This window comes from Neodiprion lecontei, chromosome 1 (assembly GCF_021901455.1).
Source record: "Neodiprion lecontei isolate iyNeoLeco1 chromosome 1, iyNeoLeco1.1, whole genome shotgun sequence".
Classification (NCBI taxonomy): Eukaryota; Metazoa; Arthropoda; class Insecta; order Hymenoptera; family Diprionidae; genus Neodiprion; species Neodiprion lecontei.
The window spans coordinates 22,133,838-22,159,361 of NC_060260.1; the positions used below are offsets into that span (position 1 = coordinate 22,133,838).

The 25,524-nt window shown below is 38.6% G+C and overlaps 1 protein-coding gene across 1 annotated transcript in view; it reads right to left on the reverse strand.

Moving 5' to 3' along the window:
- Positions 1-25,524, reverse strand: part of LOC107218025 (alpha-2A adrenergic receptor) — a 199,578-nt gene that overhangs the window by 10,912 nt on the left and 163,142 nt on the right. Inside the window, exon 2 of the mRNA XM_046735487.1 lies at positions 2,091-2,468. Coding sequence (XP_046591443.1) covers positions 2,091-2,468 — 378 coding nt within the window. The remainder of the gene's footprint in view (positions 1-2,090; positions 2,469-25,524) is intronic.

Sequence of the window (25,524 nt, forward strand, 5' to 3'; positions counted from 1 at the left end):
AGTGTACACAAAATGGATTCTAGTGCTGTGGAAAGTTCGAAACAATACGTAATCAGTCAAGAAAGCTGTTATAAACATAGGTATAAATAATGAAATGAAAATCGATCCGCGTGAATTTGAGTTTCAAGTTTATAACGAGACTTCGGTATGTTATTCATAAATTAAATTCACAAAGTGGAATAATATATCAATTCTTTCAAAATTAGTCAACTCACCATCTGCGCGTATTTGAAAGTTAAAAGAGATATTTATTTTTCACTTTTTAAAAGTTCGAAATTCTTGGGACCTAACATAGAATATCTCAAGATCTTTTAAAGTGTTTTAAACAGGCGTTCTAATGCCTAAAGCTATCGTAAACAAATATCAGTTCGAAAAAATTTTCTTCAAAAACCAAAAGACTGTTTTCAGGTCTGGACAACGGCCTAAAAAACGGGGCCAGATCCGAGATGATTGGGGATGAACGTGATTCTATCTGCCATGGAATGCCCCATGTATCTAAGACACGTACATCTTTCATTTTTGATGATGAAATTGTACGTAATTAGTCCCAAGGCTGAATGTCGTAGGATTCCACGTTTTTCTTCATTCTCTCTTTTTTCGTTTAGTCATCTTCGACGTCGTAATTACGTTCGTTTCGGCTTTTAAAAGCTCTTTATTTATCGCGAAAATTTCCACGTTATACGGTACGGATTAGGAATCAAATGAAATAATCTGACAGACAGCGTTGAGCGAGGATGCGTGATGGATGGTGAAAATGTGTAAATAGGCTGTTCGTATAACGGTCTACGTGGGTAATTTTCCTTACCTATATACCTATATCCATTTTATAATACGTACATTAATGCGTGAACAGGTCGGTTAACCTTTTTCAGCCGACGAAATAGCCGGACTAAAATTTTAATTAGACTTCCCTCTCAATTTATTCGTTTTCCCGCCTTTCATTCCTTTGTTTCAAGGGCATTTACTTATTTAGTTGTTCTACTTAAACGCCCGGCGTATAGAACCACTTGCTTCTTCCCTAGGAGTTCTATATTTAATTTCCATGCGTTATCAAAAAACGATTGTTCTTACATCATTGCTGGTACGTCTAACCTTAGAGTCAATTGATTGTTTTGAAAGCGTGTGCTTTGAGTATTCGTGAGATCAAGGAATCCAATTATGACCATAAAAAGTTCTATTTTCCACGCCTTCGTAAAGTTTTGAGCCCTCCAAGTTGACGACTTTTTGATTATTCTCTCAAATGGCTTCATAGCAATAACAATCATTTTTTTTTTTCGGATTTATTTTTCTTTGGAAAAACACTGTTTTTGAGTCGGTGTGATTTATCATACAGTAAAACTACAGCTTATATTAGAAAAATAACTCGGAATTCTTGAAATCACGTATTTGACCTAAAAAACGTTATTATTCAATGTTTTTGAAAAGAAAAATTCATCTCGAAAATAACTTTTCACGGTCACAATCGGATTCCTTGATATCAATTATCCTTAAAACACGTACTTTCAAAAGTGAAAATTCACCCAACAACGAGTCACCAAAAACATTGAATTACTTTACGATGCCATTCCGCAACGTTTGGCATTTAGGTGGTTAAACTCCGATTAGGATCGAAAAAAGTTTTTGCAAAGTTCAAACAAACTATAATTTCCCCTTTCGTCATATCGAATACAAGATCGCAGCCGTATAATTAATCAGCGTTGCGAGGTAAGTGGAGTTTTCATTTCATCCCGGGCATGCCCTTGTGAAAATGATGGGGGTTATTTGCACATCGATAAATCCCCGTATAAAGAGAGAAAAACGTTGTGGAAATACCTAACGGAAATTGAAGCGAGGCTTCTGTCGAATCGAAGACTTGTCGTTTTTTACTTTTTACCTTCACTTACTAGATATCCGTAACCCCCAGCTTCCACCGGCATTCGGTATGGGGATAGGAATTTAATTACCGGTATACACTCCGCACCTCCCGAGTTCATTTTAACTTTTACGCCTTGAGTACAACATGCCTGCCAAGTTACCCTGGCAACGCCCGTGCCAAAATAATTAGGATAAAATTGAAAATCCGCGCCCGGAAGACCGAGGCGCCTCCTTACCTTCAACGTGTCCTTCTCCTCAAGCTGAGGATTGCTGCCTCCTCCGGGCTCGGCTTCGGAGGTGCTGATGTCGCTGGCAAAGTCGCAGGTCACTATGGGTATTTGGATCGGTTGGTTCTCTATCGTTGCGACGTTTTCCATCGTCGAACCAGCCGTTCTCCTCGCCCCCATCGCTGGCGTGCTCTGGGTGAAACTTGTCTGTCTTATGTCCGGTGATTCCGGAACAACTGGCCGCGGTCTTGGCTGCTTCCGGATTCCACGCCGCGCCCGAGCTTTCGCCGCGAAGTATATCCTGATGTATACGAAGACCATGATGCACGATGGGATGTAGAAGCTGCCCAACGCCGAGTAGAGGACGTACCCGATGTCCTCGGATAACTGGAAGAAATTAAAATCACATGATTAGAGACCCGCTTGCTTCGGAGTTTCACATTTTGAAACCTCGATAATTCGAGTGAGGTAGCTAACCTTGAGAAAAACTTACAACTACGAAGGGAAAGATATCGTCATCGGTCAGAATTTGAGATTATCGATTTTGCCCTGAGGAATTTGTCGAGAAGAAATTTTTTACAATATATGACGCCGGTTTCATTGATTTTTCAATACTGAGATAGCGTTGATTGGAAATTCCTGCATTTTAAAAATTGTTGAACTTTGGCTGCTAAAACCTCCGGAACGAGAGCCTGGAAAAGTTTGTAAAAAAAACGTGGTTTGGAAAAATCTCAAAAGGAAAAAGAATCGAAGGTGAGAAGGTGCGGAGGGTGGTCGAGTGGAGCTGGATTCCCTCCCAATTACAATAATTCGATACCTTTTCAAAGCAAGATCATCTCTTAACAAAATTAATATAAAGAATCGATTTTAGGTCAACCAACATCATTAAATATAATCTCAAGGATGATTGAATAGTGACGTTTAGAAAACTTTCCAGCCTCTGTTTTTTTATCTTGTTTTTTTTTTTTTTTTTTTATTTTTCAGCGTCATTATGTTTCTTGCTCAAACTGTTTTATATTCCCGCTCGGCTATAATGCTCTTATGTCAGAATCTTCAGAGATAAAGACCCGTCCACCCTTCATTATCATGCTGTTTTTTTCTCGTACACCCATTTGCTTCTGCGAAGATCTCAGTTGCTGTAAAACTACTAAATTTGCAAAGTTTTTCCTCACAAATCGATAAAAATAAAATAAAACTTTCGTTCATAATTATAGAAAACGGCATTGGAGATTTAATGAATACACGTTGAAGCCAAATTCCGAAAGCTGCTTGTAGACACATCCAACATTTTCAATATATCTTTACGGTAGGTTGTAATAGAATTGCTTTATTGCAAAATAATCGACAGGTAAGAGTCGTCGGACTGCAAAAACTTTTCCCTTCCTGTTTCGTTATCGTTAGAATTAATGACGAGTGACGAACGCTTTCAATACGCCAAATGATGGTTGGGCGATTTTAGATCTCGCTTGGCTGCTATGTGGTATTTAATATCACCAGGAAAAATTAGCACCAACATTGCCATGCCATTATTGTTATCTACAGCGTGTTATCTGGGACATTTCACATAATTATAGCAAAAAAAAAAAAAAACCACAACGCTGTGAGAATTATTATTATGTTATTGCTGGTAGTGTGCAGCCGGACAGAGAAATATGAAATATAGCTCTTGCTTTCCCACGAGAACAGGTTCGCCACGTTCTTCAGGGAAATTCATAGCGATTGTAATCGCGATTACATTACGTGTGACATTCTCTTTTACTTGAATTATTACCGTTCATTTCAACCCAGAATTATGCACGTGGCGTTCACAAAATCCAACTTTTGTTTTCTCATCAACGATCTAAATTAGTTTCCTCTTGCTTTGTCAAATTTGTAAATGATGATGATATAAGGTAAAACGAATACTATATAACGACAAAATTTTACTGCAGACTTGAAAAAGAAATCCAACGATAAGGACAACAACAAGTACAATTTTCTGTTCAATAGTCAACACTTTTCTTACCTAAAGTCTAACTCTTGGTAAATTCATAAATATACTATCTGCTTGGTCTGCGTCAGAATTACTTGAATCGAATGAAATTATTCAACTGAAATTAATTAAAGTTTGATTCAGATAAACATTTTCATCGACAAACTATGTGACTTTCGTAATTTGAACTTCCCAATGTACAGTAAAATAAATCATTTTCGGGTGATCGAATATTTCATAGAATTAAAAAATATTTATCAAGCTACAAAGGTTATTCGAGTGGATATAAACAACTTGAATGATTAAAGCAGTCGGTTGAAATTGTCGAGTAAATCAAAAACAATATTCAATAACCTCGAACGACTAACGAATTGGGTCAATTTCGACTAATCGCAACATTTTTTGCGATCAACTCAATTAAATTATAGGTACAGACATTTTTATGTAGCATATTACAGACGTCTCGAAATTAGTGTGACGTCACATTATTCGCAGGCTTGAGGTGATCGTATAATCCACACCGAATGTAACTTGTAGTTGAGTTGAAATTTGTTAAAAATTGCATGGACTGCCAACGAAAAATTCAATAGGCAACAATAGGCAGAAACAATTCATCCCTCTTGTAATGGAGTTTTTATCATAAAATTATGCGAAATTTATTCACCTCATTGAAACTCTTGCCCGCTTTACGTGCGGTGTTTAACAAAAATATATTGTAGCCCATTCAATCGTCGCAAGACCACGGAAACCGAGGCTCGAATATTCATATACCGTAAATATCCAATACCCGAGCAATATTGTCTACATATAAACGACTTGTACATAAATATCGATACAGGGTGGACGTTAAAGTGTTCGAGCTGTCGTAAGTAATTTTCTTTTCACGTTGACATTGACGCATTTTGTAAATTACTGGCTTTTCGAAAGGAATAATTATGGTTTACGCAGATCTGAACGGCATTTATTGTAATGTCCGTTGAAAATTGGAAGCACCTTAATCCATCCTTGTACAAGTTGAACTTGAGCTCGGTAAACGCTTCCGACCAAAATCGTTATTCTTATCGCATAATTTTGCTTTACGGGCCGAGAAAAAGAAAACCAACGGTTACTCTAAGCATTAAATTCCCTTAACGAAACTCGAGGACATTAAATTCATCAAAAAGACGAAGTGTGTTTATCAATTCATCGATGTCACACAAGGAAATATAGTTTGTAGAAATATTGATTTGACAAGGAAAAATGATATTACACTTCGTTATATTTGAATACGAAGCTATTGAAAAGTTTTTTCCTGCTAAGTAAACGTAAATGATTCAGTGAAGCATGTTAACTTTTATGTGAACTGGCAAATGATTTCATCCGTTTTGATAGAGACTTTTCCTTTCTAATATTTGGGATATCTTCCATTTACAACACAGAGAAACAGTCACGTATTTTATGAATTACAGAGAACAAATATTAATTTTTTTTTTTCGTTTCTCGAAGAAAAATATTGCGAGTCACTGTTGCGCGGCAAATAATCCGCGAATCAGGAAACGATTTTCGGCGACATGCCACTTTCATCCCTAATGGATTTTTCCGTTTGATATAAGACGCGTTTGATTGATTGCGTCCCTCTCTTGCCGTCTAATCGAAATTTAGATAGCGCACGCATGTTCCGAAAAATACGATCGATAATACATACATGTATAATATAATAACGCAAGTCGATCAGAACTAATGAAATATCTGTCAACCTTTCTAAAGAGGCGACATATATCAGTTTAATAATAAATGATTTGAGTGCGTGCAGCCTGTCAGCCTTGCCAAACGATTGCCTTCGCGGCTTAGCAGTCCGACGTCCAAATATTTGCCGAACAAATTACTCAGCTAAATTGAACGGAAAGAAAAAGTTTTCGTTATTTTCAACCAGTCGGCGCCAAAGGTGTAAAAACGATCTCAGGCGTTTAAATGTGTCGGGAAATTGTGCGTTGCTATATGTAAAAAAAAAAATGAACAAGCATTGGTACTGATATTCTATCAACGTTGATCGCTTTCACACGCGATCAACCGATCGGGATTGTATCTGGTTGATAAATCGCTTTCCGACTATCTCAGCAGCTCGTGAAAATCGCACTTAATAAATCTTATCAGAAGAATTGTAATTCTGAATGATTAATAAATCGACGAACATTAGCGCCAATTTATCGCTTATTGCTGTGATAAATCGGCAGACGAGCTCGAAGCACAGGCGAGCTCACGACACGTCCTCGCAAGCTCTCGAGCTGCAAGAGGAAAAAAAAAGAGGAGGAGGAGGAATAAGGAAGAGGGCGAGACTGGGGATCTTATGCGCTGCAAACGGTGACTCCGTGATCAATATATCGAATTGCTGGGAAACAAGAGCAGCGAATATGTCAAGCTGCACCTTCCTATATCAATGAAATCCCAAATTTCAAGCAGCGAGACTAACGTTAAGTCACGACGAGCATGCGGCAGCACGTTGCACTCGCATTTAAAGGGGTTGATCACTCACGTGTCGCAACGGCCAATCATCCCGGATTTCACACCCTTGTCGCGTATCCAGAGAGGAAAGCTGCCTGGCAAACGGATGAATTGTAACACCTTTTATTTCTTGACCCTTCCACAGGGGAAAACATCGAGTGAAGCCCGTTGCATGGAAACACTTTGGTTGAAATTGCGACCTTTTTTTTTTTAAAGCATCATTTCACTTTTAACAAGCTCTGCGATAGTTAAAACGTTCTAGTATCTTCACATTGCTTGTCCAGTGCAGATTGACAATAGATTGGTGTATTCGTAGACGTAAATTTGTCGTGGATCATCTGACGATAAGTTAGATTTTCGGTCGTGTATTCAATCAGGAGTTTGTAAATAATTATATCTAACGCAGTTGGCAGGGAATTCATTTGGGTATAAACAAAATGAAATTATTTTAATTGGAATCACACGAACTGTACGAATTTTCAGGAATAATAATATTGTAGAATCATGTGATTTTTCTGACGTTGTTACGAAGAGTATTCGGTTGCAATTTAATGTTTCAGAATTTCTTTTATAGACCAAGAACCTTTTTTAATTAATATCAAGTCGATCAGCTTTAGCTTATGAACCTTTGTTTAGTGATTTTTCAATTCAAAACGTTTTTGAACTGATTGTACGTGCAAATGCTCAACTAGAAACTGAGAAATTATTGAAATTTTGAACCAAATTCGATACTACGTGTGAGCGAAAATAAAAGGTTAAAAAGCCGCATAAGAACCTATACCATGAAAACGAAAAAATGAATGAGCTCTTATTTTGACAAGTCATCGCAACACGCGAGAATGACCAAAGTATTTCAGTTTTCCTGAACTTCGTGTACGTTTCCTTTAAGCAGGTCTCGATGAAGAGTCTCATATTGTGGAAAAGTAACTATTCTGTATTGATAATACTTCCGTAATGTACTTTTTGATTGTCATTTTTCTCGGTCACTGTTTCGATTGAAATCAAACTTGACTGGCGAGTGTTGAACACAAACGTGACGAACTACAATTATAATCAAAGCGGACGATACTGTCCACAAAAAATTACTTGAAAAACTCCCGTCGCTAGATTGGCACTTCATAAAAATGTATCGCTTTGAAGAATAATAACTGAACCCACTAACGAGAGGCCTTTCCGTCGAACCTGGTAGTTGAAATCCAGCGAAGATAAATAACGTGACCCAGGGCAAGAGTGATTCCGAGTAACGCCAGCAAACCTGTAGGGCCCGTAAATCGGGCATTCCGTTGATGAAAAATTCATCATTGAACAACGGACTCGCTGCAAGATAAACTCGTGTCGTAGGATAAAGCTAGGGATGGCAAAGCTGAACTAAAGACGTGTAATAGTCACAAAGGTAAACCACTTTCGTCGTTCGCAGCGCTACAAGACCCCCGGTGCTTTTGCAACCTCGTTAAACTGGTAAAGAAACTTGCACGCGTTGAAGTGCCCTGGGATGTGAGTAGAGTCGAGGGTACCTGAAAAAGAGAGCCAACAACTCTTGCGTGCAAGTCGACATCGCGAAAACGTCGACCCCTGTAGCAGTTGGGAGTAGAAGCGGGAGGGGGTGTCTAGCTGCACCACCTCCGTCAGGTTTTCAAATGCAAAGTTAGAATGGCCATAATTCTAAGTTCCCTCGGCGTACCAACCACGCGTCCAACGCGGACGGGTGGTACAATAATAGCCGAGGCTCAGCATAATGACGACCAGCATGTGTGCAGGCCGGACGGCTTTGTCGCCACAAGCATCGCGTAGGAAGAGAACAGAAAAAAAACGAAAAAAAAAAAAAGAAAACAGAAAGAAGGCAGAGAATAAGTAGCAGAAAAAAATGAGGGACGGAAGCAAATATGGCCACACGGAACGTGAAGTAACTCAAATCCAGGTCAGCCGCGCAACGTCCGTGTATATATAGCAACGCGACGTATAACGACTATACATGTAGGATATGTAACGCGTTTTTTTCTCACTGACAATGGATTCTAATATCCATTGCAGCGTGAAAAATTTACTCATTTCAATTGCGTGTACCGCGAGGATTTGCTGGTTCCTTGACATTATGCTCGATTTTTACGAGCTACCGTGTCATTCGTCTGGTCGTAGAACTGGATGAAGTAAAGTGATCGTAAACCATTCCAGTCCCTTTCATAATCACCGTAAAGGGCACTGAACTAGAAATTTCTCTTGCCTGCATGGTTCGTCGAAGAGTTAAATAATTTCGACCGATTGTCGTTGCCGTACGGGTGGTGTTACGGCGGGAATTATTATGCCTGCGCAACTACGGTGTTTGCAACCAGCCATCGGACGGTGAAAAACCTCGAGGTTTAGTGTCTCGCTCCAGGAATCATCAGGGCAACTGCGTCGCGCAAGAGCTGCGAAAGGCTTCCAGTTGCTGACATAGTGGGTTGGAAATTCCTGGAATGGCCACGATTGCCGCAAGCCACGCGCATATTAAAAGCGGAAACAGCAACCGGAAAAGGACCCGGAAGCTTGGCATACCGGATGCTGCTCGTAACGCGAGTGCGCCGTGGAGAGACCATCGCGTATTCACTTGTTAGCTATACCTACGGCATGCTCACGTTGATCTAATTATTCAACCGATCAGCACTCCTTCAGGGGTTAACCTGTTTTGACGTTCGCTCCGTTTCGAACGAAACTTTGCAGCATTGTTAAAAGTGACGCCAAGACATGGGACGTTGTATGTAAGCTTGCACCGATAAATTCAGAGTTTTCTCAAGTTACGTTGTTACTTCGCACCACGTGGATGCAAGATCATGTCAGTCGTGTTGGTAACAACGTCGGTTCGTCGTTTAAAATCAGGTTTGTCGTGAAATCTCAATTCCCATGAACCTACAAGAAAGACTTGTACAAGTGGCGCTACAACTGTGAATAGTTCATTTGACACTGTGTCACTCTACTATTTTTGGAATACTTTACCACTTTCTATCTGTAATTCTTCCTCCATGAAGATGCTCATATTAAAGCTTGTTGAACATCTTCGGTTGACTAGGAGTAAGATAAGATAAAGATCTTAACTAGGAGGAACAGTATCTCTAACCTACAATGACCGAGGCTCGCATTGTCCTTCTTAGAAGCTCAATTATTCTTGTCAATCATTCTTCTTACTCAATTTGTCTACTTATTACTTATGAATATTCATTTATATCACACAATTTTATTATTTTCATTATTTTTCATGTTAATCAGGCGTATGTCAAATTGATAGAGTGGTGGTTACTCTTTGTAGTCATAGCAAGATCACTGATGGGGTAATTGAAGTAAATTTGATGAAGCACACTAAACGGTACAACAAATTCTGCCTCGCCTGATTCGGCGTTCGTATCATTAAACCGCAACCCTGTCAGAGGGTGTATTATTAAAAGGCAGGAGAAGTGAAACTGATAACTCCATGTACTGTACGTGTACGTGTATTAAGCGTTTGGCATGCAAATATTCGAGCAATTTTCATCAGACCTGGTACGGGAAAATGAAGCCAAAGCCTGCTATACCTCTTAGCAGCGTTCTTCGCCTTCTCCGTGGGATTATTAGGCGTACCTAGGCCAAACCGAGCCTGACTCCACTCGACCCAGCCTAGCCTCACCTAACCTACCATCCGGGCCAGTGACATAGGTGCTGAGAATCGCGGATCTCGGAGGATAAAGGCGTACGAGTTGTAAGGCATATGTCGGGATTAATATCAGTATTTTATAGCACTTCCGACGAAAGGAATGAGGCGACAAGAAAGAAGGGAAAGACGCTGGGGAGAAACGTGGAGAAGGAGAAAAAAGGGGGTAACGAGGAAAGGGGCGAGGACTGGGACTGGAAGGAGGGCACTCAAACTCTCTGCCGTAAACCCACTCTATGCGAGCGCACTTTGAAAACTTCTCCAGAGAGAGAGAGAGAGAGAGGGCCGGGCGGGGGTGACCCGAAAACTTTTTTAAACCTTGAAAGAGTAAGAGTGACGGGGAGAAGACTTGGGGAGTTGAAAAAAATTCCAGCCCATGATAAAATCCAAAAAAGACTCGAACCGCGCTTCCAATCCTTTCCTCATCTCGGTTATTCTTTTTGTTTCGAATGCAGGATACTTCTCGACCCTTGATAAAGACGTTGTTGTAACACGCGTTTCAGTCGCAGAGTTTAATTTTGTCACGTACCATTGTTCAACCGTACAACGGAACTCCGTGATCGTTTAACATAATACACCTATACATATAGGACGAGTTTTTTTTGTGGATACATCAATTTTATACAAACTTGGCTGTCGGCAAACGCATTGTATCACGCAGAAATACGCAGGTGTATGCACTGCGCCACATAATGGTTGGCAGCCCAGTTATTGCAGGACGTTTTGAACAAGCAGCATCTGAAGCGAACTCAGAGGCAAGATGATATTTGCTTACGCCGGTACAATAGACAAAAGCGGACTTCGCTCAGATACTCGCGAGGCTGTTAGTACAGGCAGTCTGTACCAAGTTCATGCTCCACGCAATCGAAAACACCCAGAAGAGTCTGCAGACCAAACAGAACGAAGGTGGGTAAACTTGTAGCTCCTTTTGTTCCGCCTTGTCCATGGAAGTGATTCGAACGCTGCTCTATCGGCGAGCAAAGAATGCAAACTGTGGATTTATGGATTTTAAAAAAGAGAAACAAACTCCGTTCCGGTACGTGTGCAAACTGCAACAGGAGTGAAAAGCCCGGCGTGTTATTTTCCTCAACGCCGGTACGTCAGGCAACGACAGTACCGAAGGTGCCGATAGGAAAACCGAGATATCGATTGTCTGTTCACGATCGCAGGATAAGCGCCTGCCCCAAACTCGCGGGCAAGTTCGACGGTGGAAACTGTGATTTCGGTGCTCGCTATCGGGATTCCTCATCATCGGGTGTGTACTAACCTGCCGAATGCAAATTTCCCAAACACAAATACCCGGGAACGCAACGACCTCGTTAATCCAACTACTGCAAGCGCCGAACTCGAACAGTTCAACAGTTATGGAATTGGGTTGATCTCCTTCTCTCGCAATCTACTCGAGATGTTTACAATCGTTACGAGTTATCCAACGCCAGTTGCACCGGTGGATGGGATCTGGAAAGTGGCAGGACGAGGTGAGGATGACTCTGACGTGCGAAGTGGAGTTGACTCGTACTTCATCCCTGAAACTTGGACGAAAGTTTGTCTATTCGTTAAGACACCTTGTTCTCGTGCAAGAAGTCTGTACTGCTCTAAGGCTCTAAGTATTTCCCTCTGACCTAATCCAGTCGTATCACTTTTGCGCAATAGGCCTCTTGGATATCTCTAGTGGCAGATACAGACGACACGTGGACGTGCGAGTGCGGTCAGCTGTGCGGTTTATGTATTAATTCAATTAAAAAGTGCTCTCCGAAATAAACAAAAAATGTGTGGTACGAGGTACTGTTGTGTTGTAAATTGAAAAAATACCCGATTGAAAAATCCGGAGTTAACTTCTTATTCGTTTTCGAGACGAAATTGGGAAATTAGCAAGAGAAATGAGTGAATAAAAGCGTTCAGAAAAATGTAAATAATATTATAACAATTTGATACAAGGAATTAACGTATTGAAAATATACAAACGTCAGATTTTCTGTAATGTTTTATTTTTATAGTACACCAGATAACAAGCCGTGGCAGCCGAATAAGAACACTCGGAGAGAACATAAGGATCGAGAAAATACACGCAAAAATGTACACAAACATACATACACAAACAGAAACTGCAAATCAAAATATACAGAACTCAATATTCATTACTGTGTTAACGATGTGAGATGTTTTTAAGTAATATATACGTACTAAAACCAGCATGAATAAAAATCGAAGCAGATATGCTAAATTTTAATCATGTTTAATTTAAAATCTGGCATCAACATTTTTAGAGAATCACGTGCAAGTTATTTTTTATTTCATTGTTTTTCGTCTACAAATATTATTAGTTCAAAATTTTATACTTATTCTTAAAGATGAAATAGTCTCCACCGATAATATATTATTAGTTTCAAATTTTTAAAGAAATTCTGTCATTTGTTAATGCTGTTATAAACCGAAATAAAAAATGTATTTTTCTAAATCTAATTTCAATGACCAATATACTTATTCCTTTATTATTTATATCTTTTTGATAAGGAGATACATCTCCATTTTCCATTTCTGTTTTGCATGTATAGATGCAAAGTTCCTGAAAATATATTTTTTTACATTATTATTGAACTATTCATTTATCTCATAATTAATACATACCTCTAATTTCACTTCGTACGGCGGATTATGTACTCTCGTCTGTGGTATTACTATCCCACTGATGATTCGTTCTCCACTAGCTTCATCACGAATTTCGACGACCTCCTGAACATATGATGGCTTTGGAATAGTTTATACCCTATAAATGTTTAATTAATCGATCATCGTATTGTTAGTAATACGATAATTCTAAAAATAAATACGTAGTAAAAATTACAATGAATTTGAAAGAATATCTCATATGTTTCGTGCATTTACTTACCTTTCGACACAGATTATCCGCGAAAGAATTCTGCATGGATATTCTGAAGTCCACATTCGATGATAGTGTGGCTCATAATGTCACTTTTAATTTCGTATTGCACTAAATAAAACAATAATTTAAAACGTGCCGTGATTTATATGTGAATCGTATGTTTACTGGTATGAAAACAACGTCCTCGAGTTGCCGCCGTTAACCGACAGATAGCGTCGCCGTCGTTTCTCCATGATATCCAAGAGGCGCATAGTGGTTGACAGGTCTGTAACTGTGTGCGAACGGCTGCCCAGGGAAATTCCCACCGCCGAGTCCTTATTTCGAAGAAGTTGTGTATATTTTTCTTATATACCCTCTCTGAGAGGGCGCGTCTTGTCTGGAAAAACATGTGTGCTCCGGATGAAAGGAAGCCTGCAGAGCTACAAGATTTCAAATTCTGATATCCCGACTTCGAATCAAGACAGGAGTTCACACTGAGATACTACTATGAAATACACTTAGATGTGTGGCATCGATGGGAATCGTTGGGTTGACTTTAAGGGGGAAGGCCACTGTGACGGCTGACAAAATAACCGATATTCAAGAATTTTTTTTCGTAGAGATAACTTATTAATAAAGGGATCGAGTGTTGGTATTTTGTTAAGTGTATATTAAACCTGTTTTATGTCAATTTTTATTAAAGAATATTTAAAATTAACGGATGAATGGGCCTTGACTTGAAGAAAAAAAAGGGCATTGGAAAAAAATAATGTTAATCCGTCTCCATTTTGTAAATAACGAAAAAGAAAAAAAAAAAAAAATGGCCACGTACAATTACAGCTACAATTGTATAGATATTTATAAAATTTTGTTTTGCATTTTCAGATAACCCTTCACCGAAATATCAATGCCACGATGGAGCGGAAATTTTTTTATTCGTTAATTTTAAATACTTTTTCACAAAAATTTATACGAAATAAGTTTAATATACACTTAATTAGCTATCCCTGTGAAAAAATTCGTAAGAATCGGTGATATTTTTTTGGCCATCACAGTGGCCTTCCCCCCTAAAAATGAATGAGACAGAAAGGCGAATCAGAAGTTAATAAAAGAGGAGAAATCGTTTGAAAAATATCCAGCAATGTTATCTGTGCTGTTAGTAATGGATACGAACGAAACAATATCCCTACTTCATTACGTAATTGAAGTGAATTTGAGCAAAATCGAGTAATACGAACCGAGACATCAACAATTGGAGATAAGGTTTTATAATTAGAACGTTGGAAACGAATTAATTTTGGTTTCCTGGATCCGATTTTAATATTTTTGGACTCGTTCGGTTGTCGATAAAGTTCTCCAACGATTGCCTGAATATGATTTAACAAATAGTTATATCCAGAGTGTATAAAAATAGATTTGTGTATGTATAATAGGGTACAGCAGATGTTTGTCAATAATTACATTTGCGTTTTATAACTCTACGATGATGGTTTGGACTCTCGAGGTTTGCTCGAAGGTTGTTCAGAAAATGTTGGAGCATCTGGTCACGGACAAAAATGAGGCCAAAATATCAGAATTGGATGAAAAATATCAAAGTTTAATCAGTTTGAACGTTCTGACTATAAAACCTTTATTCAAATTGTAGCATTGGTGCATTTTTGTCGCTAAATTAAAATTTTTGTTACTATAAATTTGATGTTACGGTAAATTGGAATGTGGATCTAATTACTTACTCGTGGCATTAGGGCACTATAACTTCAAGAATAAAACGCGCCGGTCCTTCGTTTTGTCGTAATTTTTTTGCCCGTGTTGTAACAGAGGCAGAAGCTCAAAGGTCATCCGCACGCGGCCTGCCCAGTAATAAGAGCGCAGACTTAATTGGAAGACTCTGTCTAATTTGATCAACACGTTTTAATATCGCGTTGGTCGAAGGGCTAGTCACGTGACTATAATTTGCTATTACGAACTGTCTAAAGGATCGTTTTTTAAATCAATGATTGGTCTTGCGATGTCTCAATTGAGAACCAGAGGATAATATGAGAAAAACGTTATTTCCTATCACAGTATTTGGATAAAGATATCGATTCTTGCACGACTTCTTGCTCGCTCTGCGCCCTTCTTTTCTTTTTACGTACCTACCGGATATATAGTATTTAAAATCTCATAGAACTTTCATGGAGATGGTGTGGAGAAATTCCTCACTTGGATTGTGGACCATGTGAAAATTTCTCACCTTTACCGTGACTTTTTTTTCATGTAAACTGTCTTGCTATTCTAGTTTTCTCGCAACTAGAATGCACGCGAAGAACACGCACGAGCATATAATTCTCTGTTTTAACTCTCCCGTCTTCGTTTTCGTTTATTCTTGAATATCAGGGCAGTAATAAATAAGTTGCAACTTCCAAACTATTAAGACCCACAATTCTTTCTCATTATTGAAATCTTTGCTTTTCAGAGACAATTTTCTGCAATTTTTTAGCGTTTTTGAAACTGAACTTTTATCCGTCAAGTATTGGATAACGTGACTCAACGGTGGCTTATAAAAGGCAATATGAATTTTATGCGGCTTATACAAGGTTTCAGAATTGCGTTTGTTTTATGGAATAAAGGCAATTCAGAGGTGCGAACAGCTGGAGTACATTGTCCACATAGCGAAATGTGTCTCCATTTGTTACACACGACGTTAGGAGAATACTTAAATTTACTGTAAGCACTGTAAAAGCCGATAGTTCTGTTTCACTGCGAGAGTGTTACTGCCGTTACACGCGTTACTTCGACCAGGGACCAAAACCATTATTCCAACAGTATTGAATTTATGTGACTTGTAATAAATCATAAATGTACTCATGTAGAGTCACCTTGTCACGTTAATAAAACCTCAGTCAGTCATATCTCATATGTACTACACTGATCTGCGTTTACTAAAATACGTTTTTTGCACCTCATTCTACTTGTAAAGAAAACTGTGATTAAATTAATCAAGAAAAATTAGAGAATGCTTTTGATTTGCTAATTTATAACAAGATTTCTACGGGTAAAAATGGCGAGAGTGAAACGGTTATCAGGAAAGAGTCTGTTATTGACGTAGAAAATGAATATGTTGATAAACACAAGAAAAAAAAAAAAAAATGCTCTTAAATATATCAACATTTATAAAGTACGTTTCCACTGAAAAATGTCAGTTTTGCATGTTCTTGGAACAGCTATGATTCATGTATAACTTCATTCTCAGTAGTACTTGAAGTTTAAAATGCTAATTTTTAATGCATTATCGGAAAGAGCGTAAGTTTTTAGCCTAATGAATGATTTCATATTCACAGAAACCGAAATTCAGATCGGAGCAGTGCCGACAGGTTTCGGCGATCGCCTTTTGGATTCAGAATCTTACCACTCGGGGGATGATTGAAAGCCGGGAATTTCGACAAGAAGCTAATTAGATCTGCCAGCGGGGGGGAATTAGGAGTGATAATTTGGAATTCCATCTCCGAAATGCATTACCCCATCTCCGTAGTGTAAAGAACCGGCCGTACCTTCAAGCCGGAACTACTTAATGTCGTACTCGGTTCTTTGCGCTCTTGGACCATCCGCCGTTCCCGCCAAGCTATACATTCACAAAGTGCTTTTGAAGCAGAGCATATTCTTGGACGGCGTGAGTTCCAAAGAACGTCACAGACGGAGTAAGACTCGGCTGTACGGCATCGCGTAGAAGAAATGAAATGTGGGATGAGGCGAGGCGGTGGCGATGGTAGATGGTGGATGAAGGTGGATGCGGGGGTGGAGGTGGGCTACGAGGGTCGGGGGACCAGGGAAACTTTTCAAATATACCTCCCGCCATTATCCTGGCGAAATTACAGAGTAATCGTATACGGAATTGACTCGAGCTCGGGCGAAATGGACGACAGGGATGACTTTAAAGTCTTCGCTCGGTGGCCGCAAACGCTTGGGTCAAGGTCGTTTCACCTTCCGTCACATTAGACCTCCGAACGAGATTTAGTCCGCGTTATATTTTAGCCCCAACTATTCCTTACGGTCATCGCGTATTCGAGCTTGATCGTACAGCTCCACATGCCTGCGCGTATCCCGGTAGGATCTGATCTCGGGAAAAGTTTTTCCACTCGCCTTACGTTCTCCCGTTTCTTTCTTCCACGGGGAATCCCGATCCTCAGACCCGGCAAAAAGCGAGAACTTTTTTAGACGCGCTTGCGAAATTCTTGACGCATGATGTAAGTTACAATCGTTACGCAATGTCGGAGATATCCGAAAAAAGTATGCGATTCCTGATTTCTTGCAGACGTAGATACACAGGGTGTTTCCAAACAAACGTCGCGGTATGTCGGGTTGCTGGCCATTGGGGAGTGGAAATATCGATAAAACAGGTCTCCCGAATCGTAATCACTTGAGTCAAGTCAAGTTGTCTGATGACTTTAACGTAATTCCGAAACGCGATCACTGAACGCTTCAGCTTGGGTTATAAACGAAGAAAACTGCTTGGCTAAGCCCATGCAACTTGGCAACACGAGCAGTTCCAGCACACCCGCGACGACTTTAGACGCGCAATTAGACCGATATTTGTTCCCGTCATTCGTAGGAAACCCAACATATTGCGGCGTTCACACGGAAACACCCTGTATATCTTGAAATTTCATTCAAAATAGATTCTTCGACGATATTGAATTTCCCTGTAGAATAACGTCCTTGGGGTAAATATTCAATCTACTCATCGTGAGAAGACTGTGATTATATGGTAAAATGAAAAAATTAGAAAAAAACAAAAATAAAACAGAACAGCAAACAACGTGAGTACAAGTTTCAGTCAAAATCCTTACACCTACTTGGGAGCGTTTCGAATTGAGGTAACATTTTTTTCTTCCTAAAATATGGTGTAAGCGTCAGTTTTTAATTCACAAAAAATATTCTCACAGTATAGAGTTTTCTGCTGAAGTTTAAAAAGTGCCTCACAGCTTGCAACTTTTTCTCGTTCAAATAACTTTGAAAAAAATACTCATTCCAGTTTCTTTGTGAAATTTACAAAAAAAATGAAGAGTACGGTCATCTATGAATATAATCGTATAGATAATTAAACTGTCTTCAAAAATTATAACACCTTCTTTACGATGGTCGAAGACTAGAAACCAGATATTAACCTTTTTGTTCGAAATGGCGGACTGAAGGTGACCTTCCATATTCTATGAAAACAAGGATATACCGTACTATTTCCGTGAAGTGGGCCACGGTGACCCTGGATTGCCTATAATTAGGCATCACTGTGGAGCGCATCAAGGACATAACCCGGTATGTTATTGTTTATATCAGCATTTGAAAAAAACTGTCTAAACGATTATTTCAGAAAATTTCGCGCTGAAATTAGAATAATCACCTCATGTTTTATACGAATTTTTTACTTCGGGAGGACTCGTAGTTCGGCAAAAAGTAACGTTTAGACCTTGTTTCCAAAAGACGTATTGCCCGAATGTGAAATCATATAATCTAAACGTATTATGTCGCGAATTAGCATCACTGACTATTCGGAGCAGAAATTCCTTCATTCTTCGAGCTGCGAAAATATTTCCATATAATTGCAGCGGACCGTCTTTTTCTCTCTATTCTTTTCCCGCGTGGCTAATCTGTAGTTTTTTACAGGTGTGTACAAGCAGTCAAAGAACAAAGTGAAATTATTGTTCTTAAATTAGCACATGTGCAAATCGTACTCACGGATGGGGAAATAAATCGAAAGGGCCCATAAACTACGCCAATTTTGGCATAACTGCGCGTTACACGGAAGTCAGGCATGTGTGCGATTTTATGAATGTCGCAGCCAGTTCCTGGAGCAGTTTAACTCCAACTTTTTTACACTTCTAGTTTATCTATCCAGCCAATCTGGCTGCAGTTCAAACGAATCGCCAGTTGGGACGGGGATGCCAACGACGCGGTTTTTCTCCCGCGGATGTCGAATCGTTGCTCAACTTTAACAGGTCTCTAAATCACCGTCGTTTCACCGGTGTCAATGGATAACTGCAAGATTGCAATTCGGCAATTTATGCTCAACTTAAGGGGGGAGCCTGCTTTAGAGGCTTCAAAAAAATCAATTTTTTTTTTTTTGCATAAATGTCTTCCCAAACTATCCAAGAATGTGTCCCTAAAATTTCAGACGCAAATTCGAAATATTTTCAGAGTTACAGAAGAAATAGTGAGCAAGCGTCAAGCAGATATACGAGCGGTTTTTTGAAGTTTTCAACCAGTTTTTTGAAGAATCTGAACCAGTTTTTTGATGTTTTGAACCAGTTTTTTGATGAGTCAGAAGGGCAACTCTATGGACCAGGAATCGCTGATTAGCATATTAATGCGGCAAGTTCAAGAAAATTACGATTTTTTATGTACGAAAACTTTGACGCACGATTTCTCCGTTTTTTATTTTTACGTATTTTCCTAATTGGTGGGAAAGATAAGGAAAAAATTAAACGTCCTATCGAAACGAGACAAATTGCATTGTACTTGGGATGAAATTCTCTTCCAGTTGAACCTAAAAAACCTTAAGAAAGTTGAGATTAACCCACTTTTCAAACAATCTAAAGTGAATTCTTTTCCCAAGAAAAATGAATTTTTATTTTAATTTGCGAAAAATTGTTGAATTTTTCACTTTTTGTGGAATTTTCTTGGGTTAACTAGAAGCTATACTATTGAGAAGTAAAAATTTTTTTGGTTTCTTTGTTTCACATGGAAATTGCGACCTGCATCTTTCCCGCCGCACGACAAATGCATATTCGAGACGCCTCGGTGAAATACTTGTACCAGGCATAATATGACATGTATCCTAATGAAAAAATTCGAGAAGACTGTTGAAATACATAACAATAAACCCTGAAAGTTTCGTTTTAATTGGATATTTCTTCCCAAAAAAATTCTCGAAAAAACCGATTTTTTGAAGCCTCTAAAGCAGGCTCCCCCCTTAAATCTACTGTAATATTATAGTTACCGCTTCTTTTCGGGTCGCTTCTTCTTCCGGCGAGGCGTAAATTCGCGAACAATATAATAAAATAGGGACCGGTCAAGCTGCATCGTTTTATTACGTATATTCGCGAGCCTGTTGAGGAGCCGAAATCATTTTGAACGGATAGTTACCGGAATGGTAAGACAAGAAGTAGAACCGAAATGGATCGAATCCGGGAAGGGAAACCGTCTCCGTGACGTAACGATATGCTTCGAACCTTTTTCTTTCCATTCTAAATCGGCATCACGTATCCGTAAAAAGTAAGTCACTCTTCCATTCCCTTTGGAAATCAGATGAATTGTCATGCTCTTTAAACGATAGATATTTATCTTGTGTACGTACGTAAAAACTACGGCGCAAAAATAATTAATCCTTCTAAAATGTTGGACGAAAAAGCTAATGAATCTAGTAATTATTCGTGGAACTAATCAACAGGCAGAAGAAATTTCTCAATGGTATATATACATGTCACCACTGTCTGCACAGTTACAAGATTTACGGGATTTTCACATTGACCTGGGAATGAACTCGAAATTTATGAAGCTTCCATAGTAATTCAATATAAAAATATTCAAAGGCCTATGAAACAAGAAGTTCCCACATTCAAACCTAATTCAGATTCTTAAAACAATGGAATTTCCAGAAGGATTTGACAATTATTTCAACCCCGTAGAAATATAGAATCCCAATGGAATTTTGCCAAGCAATCTCTATAATAATAATTTCGGAAACTACATGCAATTCCCGTACAAAAACCCACGTAACAATATTCTAAATTTTATAAGAACTCAATGCATTATTCATCTCGTAATGAAATTAGTACATATTATCAATTTTTAGCTAGTCAATCACTTCAATACGGTTCAATCTTTCTGCGTTTCGATAAGAAACGGAATGAAAATCACTGTTCAACTACGGACGTAGGTTAAGCTTTTCTTCCTCGTATTCGTGCTTGGCATTGGGGAAACAAATTCAAATATTCTTTTTAAAATTTGATACCGTTTTCGTTTCAACCATTTTTTCAGAGTTTTTATTTGTACGGTTCATGAGCCGTTGAAAGGTCGCACTAATTGTAAGCCGAGTGTTTCAAGATGGAACTCATACGCTTTGGCGAATTTTTTTTCACGCCATTCGCGACGTTATCCGACTTTGCCAATAATGTCATGAAATTGTTCTTTCATCGGTAATGTAATAATCACGAGTTTCTTATGTTACGTGAACCTTAAACTCCTTCGCTCCTGTTAGGCAAAATTCATTCAGATACTCCGATCCATTAAAAAGTCGCCGCTCTAACGAAACTTGAGACGAAGAAAGTTATAAAAGGCGAGTTGTTCTGAATAAAACGAGGAGTAATTTTTTTCTTTTTCATCTTCTACCTCTTCTTCTTCCCCTACTTTCGGGGCGTTGTTTTCCTTTTCATTTCTTTCCTTTCACACGAATGATCAATTTTCACTGGTCCACGTAAATGACTGTCCCATAACACCGGATTATCATGTTGCTTTTCGCATCTACATGCATTTACACATTCATCTCGTGCACTTCGACGCGCAGATCGATAATCTACGTACGAACGACGACGTCTATTAATAAGGTGGATGAAAATGCGATCGAGTAGATATTTACATATTACAGTCTCTTCACATCCCAGGCACGTAGCTAATAGAAAATCAGAATGACAGGGCAGAAATATCAGACTGTTAAAAAACGAGTATCAGTTTAGCAAACTTGAAGCCACCATTTGATTTCGTTTTGCGACATATTTTTATTTTTTGCAGATTCGGCACAATGGCTAAAAGAATATTCGGTTCGTGGTACGACTCGCAAGTTTAACAAATCTGCCATCGGCGGTGTTACTTGTGGTATAAACGTGCACTTAATATCAAATTTGTAAGCGTCTATCCACGACCCTCGCGTTTTTCCCGTTGATCTCTTCGACGAAAGTTTAAAGTGGAATAAGTTCGGTAAGCTATTGTATTTACCCACATAAATGAGACGATTTCACCGGATAATAGTAGCGTTGACTTCCGGTATTGCGATTGTCTTGAGCTGGCGTCTTGAGGTGGCGAAACCGGCAATGCCTTGCGGTACGCTGTTTGCGAAGTCGAGTCCCTCCGGAGCTTTTTCTCTTTTCTCTCTTTCCTGGGGTATGTACCGAGAGGAAAATTAAAAGTAGCAACCGGGCAGAGAAGCATTTCACTGTACGGTAACCCGGTGCACGAAGTGCACACAATCAGAACTGACAATGAGCGTGGATCGTGGAGTGGAGAAAATGTTGGTCGAGTTATACTGTACTGTATGTACTGTAGATCCTGTAGGTATTTGGGTAGCTGGTGCGCCGGATGAAATCCTGCAGCCTCATTCGCACATTCTTGGGTGTAACGAGATGGGTAAACTCCTGAATTGATGATAATAAACTTTGGTAGTATAAACCCGTGCTTTCCAAGCCACCGAAGCGCAGGTTTAACCCCAAGGCGTGACGATAAATGGGTTCGTCTATGAAAAATTATCAAACGACGAGGCGCGCTTTCACCCTCGCTTCAGCATCGTGCGCTGTTGAATCTGGAGAAAAATTGCCAATTTCAAGTCTTGACAATCCGACAATATTTCGGCGGCTAAGGCTGAGGGTAAAAGCTTGAAATTGGCTGCTTACGCCGTTTTATCTCGTCATCTCTCACTCAAAGACGCTACTTTTAGTAAAATAAGAATTCCCGGCTCTATTGCCTCGAGTAAATTTGAAACGACTGGCAACGGGTGAAATCAAATGACGTCTCGTTTGCTCCCTCCCCATGTGCCTATCCCCTTGGGCTCTTGCCGAATCCGACACTTTTCACATTTTTGACAACCACGGCGTGGAAAGTGCTGATTTCAGTCGGAAATTCAAATCACTTCTTATTTTAAAACGATGAGATTGAAGCTCTCTTTAAAAATCGAATTCGTTTCATTATAAATCGTTCTAAATATATAGTCATACATTACCGAAATTGTTGTTGCGGCTTTCGATGACGATTTTCAAGTAAATTCGAACGGGTTTAGGTGATTCTAAGAAGAAACAAAATCTTCATACTCTGTTAGAAACCTTGCAATGACTATAAAAATCCACATCGTTTGGCGTAAGATTCAGCGCCAAGTTATTTCTCTTAGATCAAACAGTGCTGATATTAATATCAAAATATGGTGTGAACTTGACTTAACGTAATATGGCATTACAGTTAACATCGCTTTTTTATGGATCTAGTCGCAGAGGAAATTATCATCAATATCAAAATGCTTTTCGATCGATTTCCTTCGACACGTTTCATCGAAAATAACAATAGTCAAATGTAAATGATTCTTCGTGAAATAATATTACCACATCGTACCCATTTATGATGAATTCTTATAAAGCGAAGAGTTGTAGAATAGGAAAAATAATAGTCAATAAAAACTTCAATTCACCTTGACAGATTTCTAACCCTCTAGGGGGCAGTTTATAAAATTTCAACCCTACGTTCCACTTTCTGTTGATTAAAAATAAATAAATAAATAAATAATTAAATAAAACCACAAAAGTTCTTAAATTCAACCTAAAAATAAAAAGTTGCCTTTTCATTAGATCTCGATGTTTCAAGATCTATAGAGAATCACTTTCGATCATTTTTGTGTGATTAATTATTTGTTCGATAATATCTAGAGAGCAAATGAAGGAATTTCGATGATATTAATCCCAGTCGATAGGCCTTTTCTTAACTTAGAAATAATGAGATTTTGGTTCTGATCGGAGCAGTAGTTTTCGAGTTATTCCAATAACAAAATCAAATACTAAATAAAGATGCAGATATCTCGAGAATGCAAAAATGGGTTTTCATGATTTTGGTCCCCATCAACGTTATTCTTCTCGACTTCGAAATGATCAAATTTTAAAAGCAATCAATCGAATAGTTTTCGAGTTATTGAAATAATAAAATTATAGGAAATGGAAGATTTATTTGACATTGTTTTCAGGATAGCTCATCAAAGTCAGCCAGATCAACCACTTGTTCTGAACATCATTTTTTCTTATCAATCGCGTAAAAATACTACAGAATGAAAATAATGCACATATATAATTACAATAAATATTCGTAGAAAATAAATGTCAATCAGTGGAGAACTGTGGTAATCACAGGGCGTAATTCAAAAATGATTCCATCTCTCCTAAGTTACAAGATAAGAAACACATGCAAATAAAATTGATAATATAACGGTAAGTAATAAAGTATGAACCTCATATCCTTCCCAAATGAAAGCAAGTACTGCTTTGATCGGCAAGAATTTGTTAATCTTTTAAATTAGTGCACGGATGACATCGCGCTTGGGGTGAAAGGAAATTCTTGCATCTTTATACATTATTCAAATTAAATTTCTTCATAATCCGGAATATTGATTATGACAAAAAACAAATTACGCTGATGAAATGTGATAATGTTGAAATTGCAGGAGCAGTCAACTGTATCGCAGCGATTCGCCAGCAGGCGAGAATTGAACAAAAAATATTGTTCAAGTTAGGCTAGTATTCAAAAATATTTGTTGTGCGAGCATCAACAAAAAATATAACAGTTACGTCATGCTGATGACAATGACGCTGATGTATTTCGTGGAAGTGTTCTAAAATTGTAGTGGCAAAATTTTAGTCCAGCTAGAACCTGAGTTCTATGATTTGTTACGAAATGTCGTGAGAACAGCAATAGTGTTAGGCTAAAATTACGATTGGAATTTTGTCAGTTTTAACATTCGATTTACCGAGCACATAAACAATTGGTGCCTATACATATCCTGTACATAATCCTATCTAGCAGATTAGTGATGTTTTTCCCACTATCATTCTTATTTACTGATATTTTTTTATTCGTGGTGGTACAGCAGTATATTACTGTATACATATAATGCAGCACATCTTGGAAACCCTACAATAGTCTAAAGTAATGATTGCGATAGCACAAAGATGAATTTTCGAATATGATCCAAAAATACAAATGTTAAAGGTCATGGATTACGTTATGTTTTCAAAGACTCAGTCTATTTCGAATCTGACCTAAAACTACAAAATTCAACGGTTACGGGTAAGGTTATTTTTAAAAAGATTGAGCCTGTATTGAATGTAATCCAAAAATAGTAATTCAAAAGGTTAGAGTTCAAGTTATGTTTTAAAAGATTGAGTCGATTTCGAATCTAACTTAAAGCTACAAAATTTGAGCGTTACAGGTTATGTCGAGGGTTATGCTATGTTTTTAAAGATTGAGTCCATTTCGAATCTAACCTAAAAATACTAAGCGAACAAATACAAAGATTGAGCCTGTTTCACGGCCAGTCCGCGGTGGCGCTGCGAGCTGATTCTTCATTTCGAACGTCACCGACCGTCCAACAGATTATCCGTCTTACAATTCGATTTCCTGATTCCAAGTGTACGTGTAACGATCGAATCACGCTACGATCGCATAAGTTTCTCGCAACATTCTCGTTAGC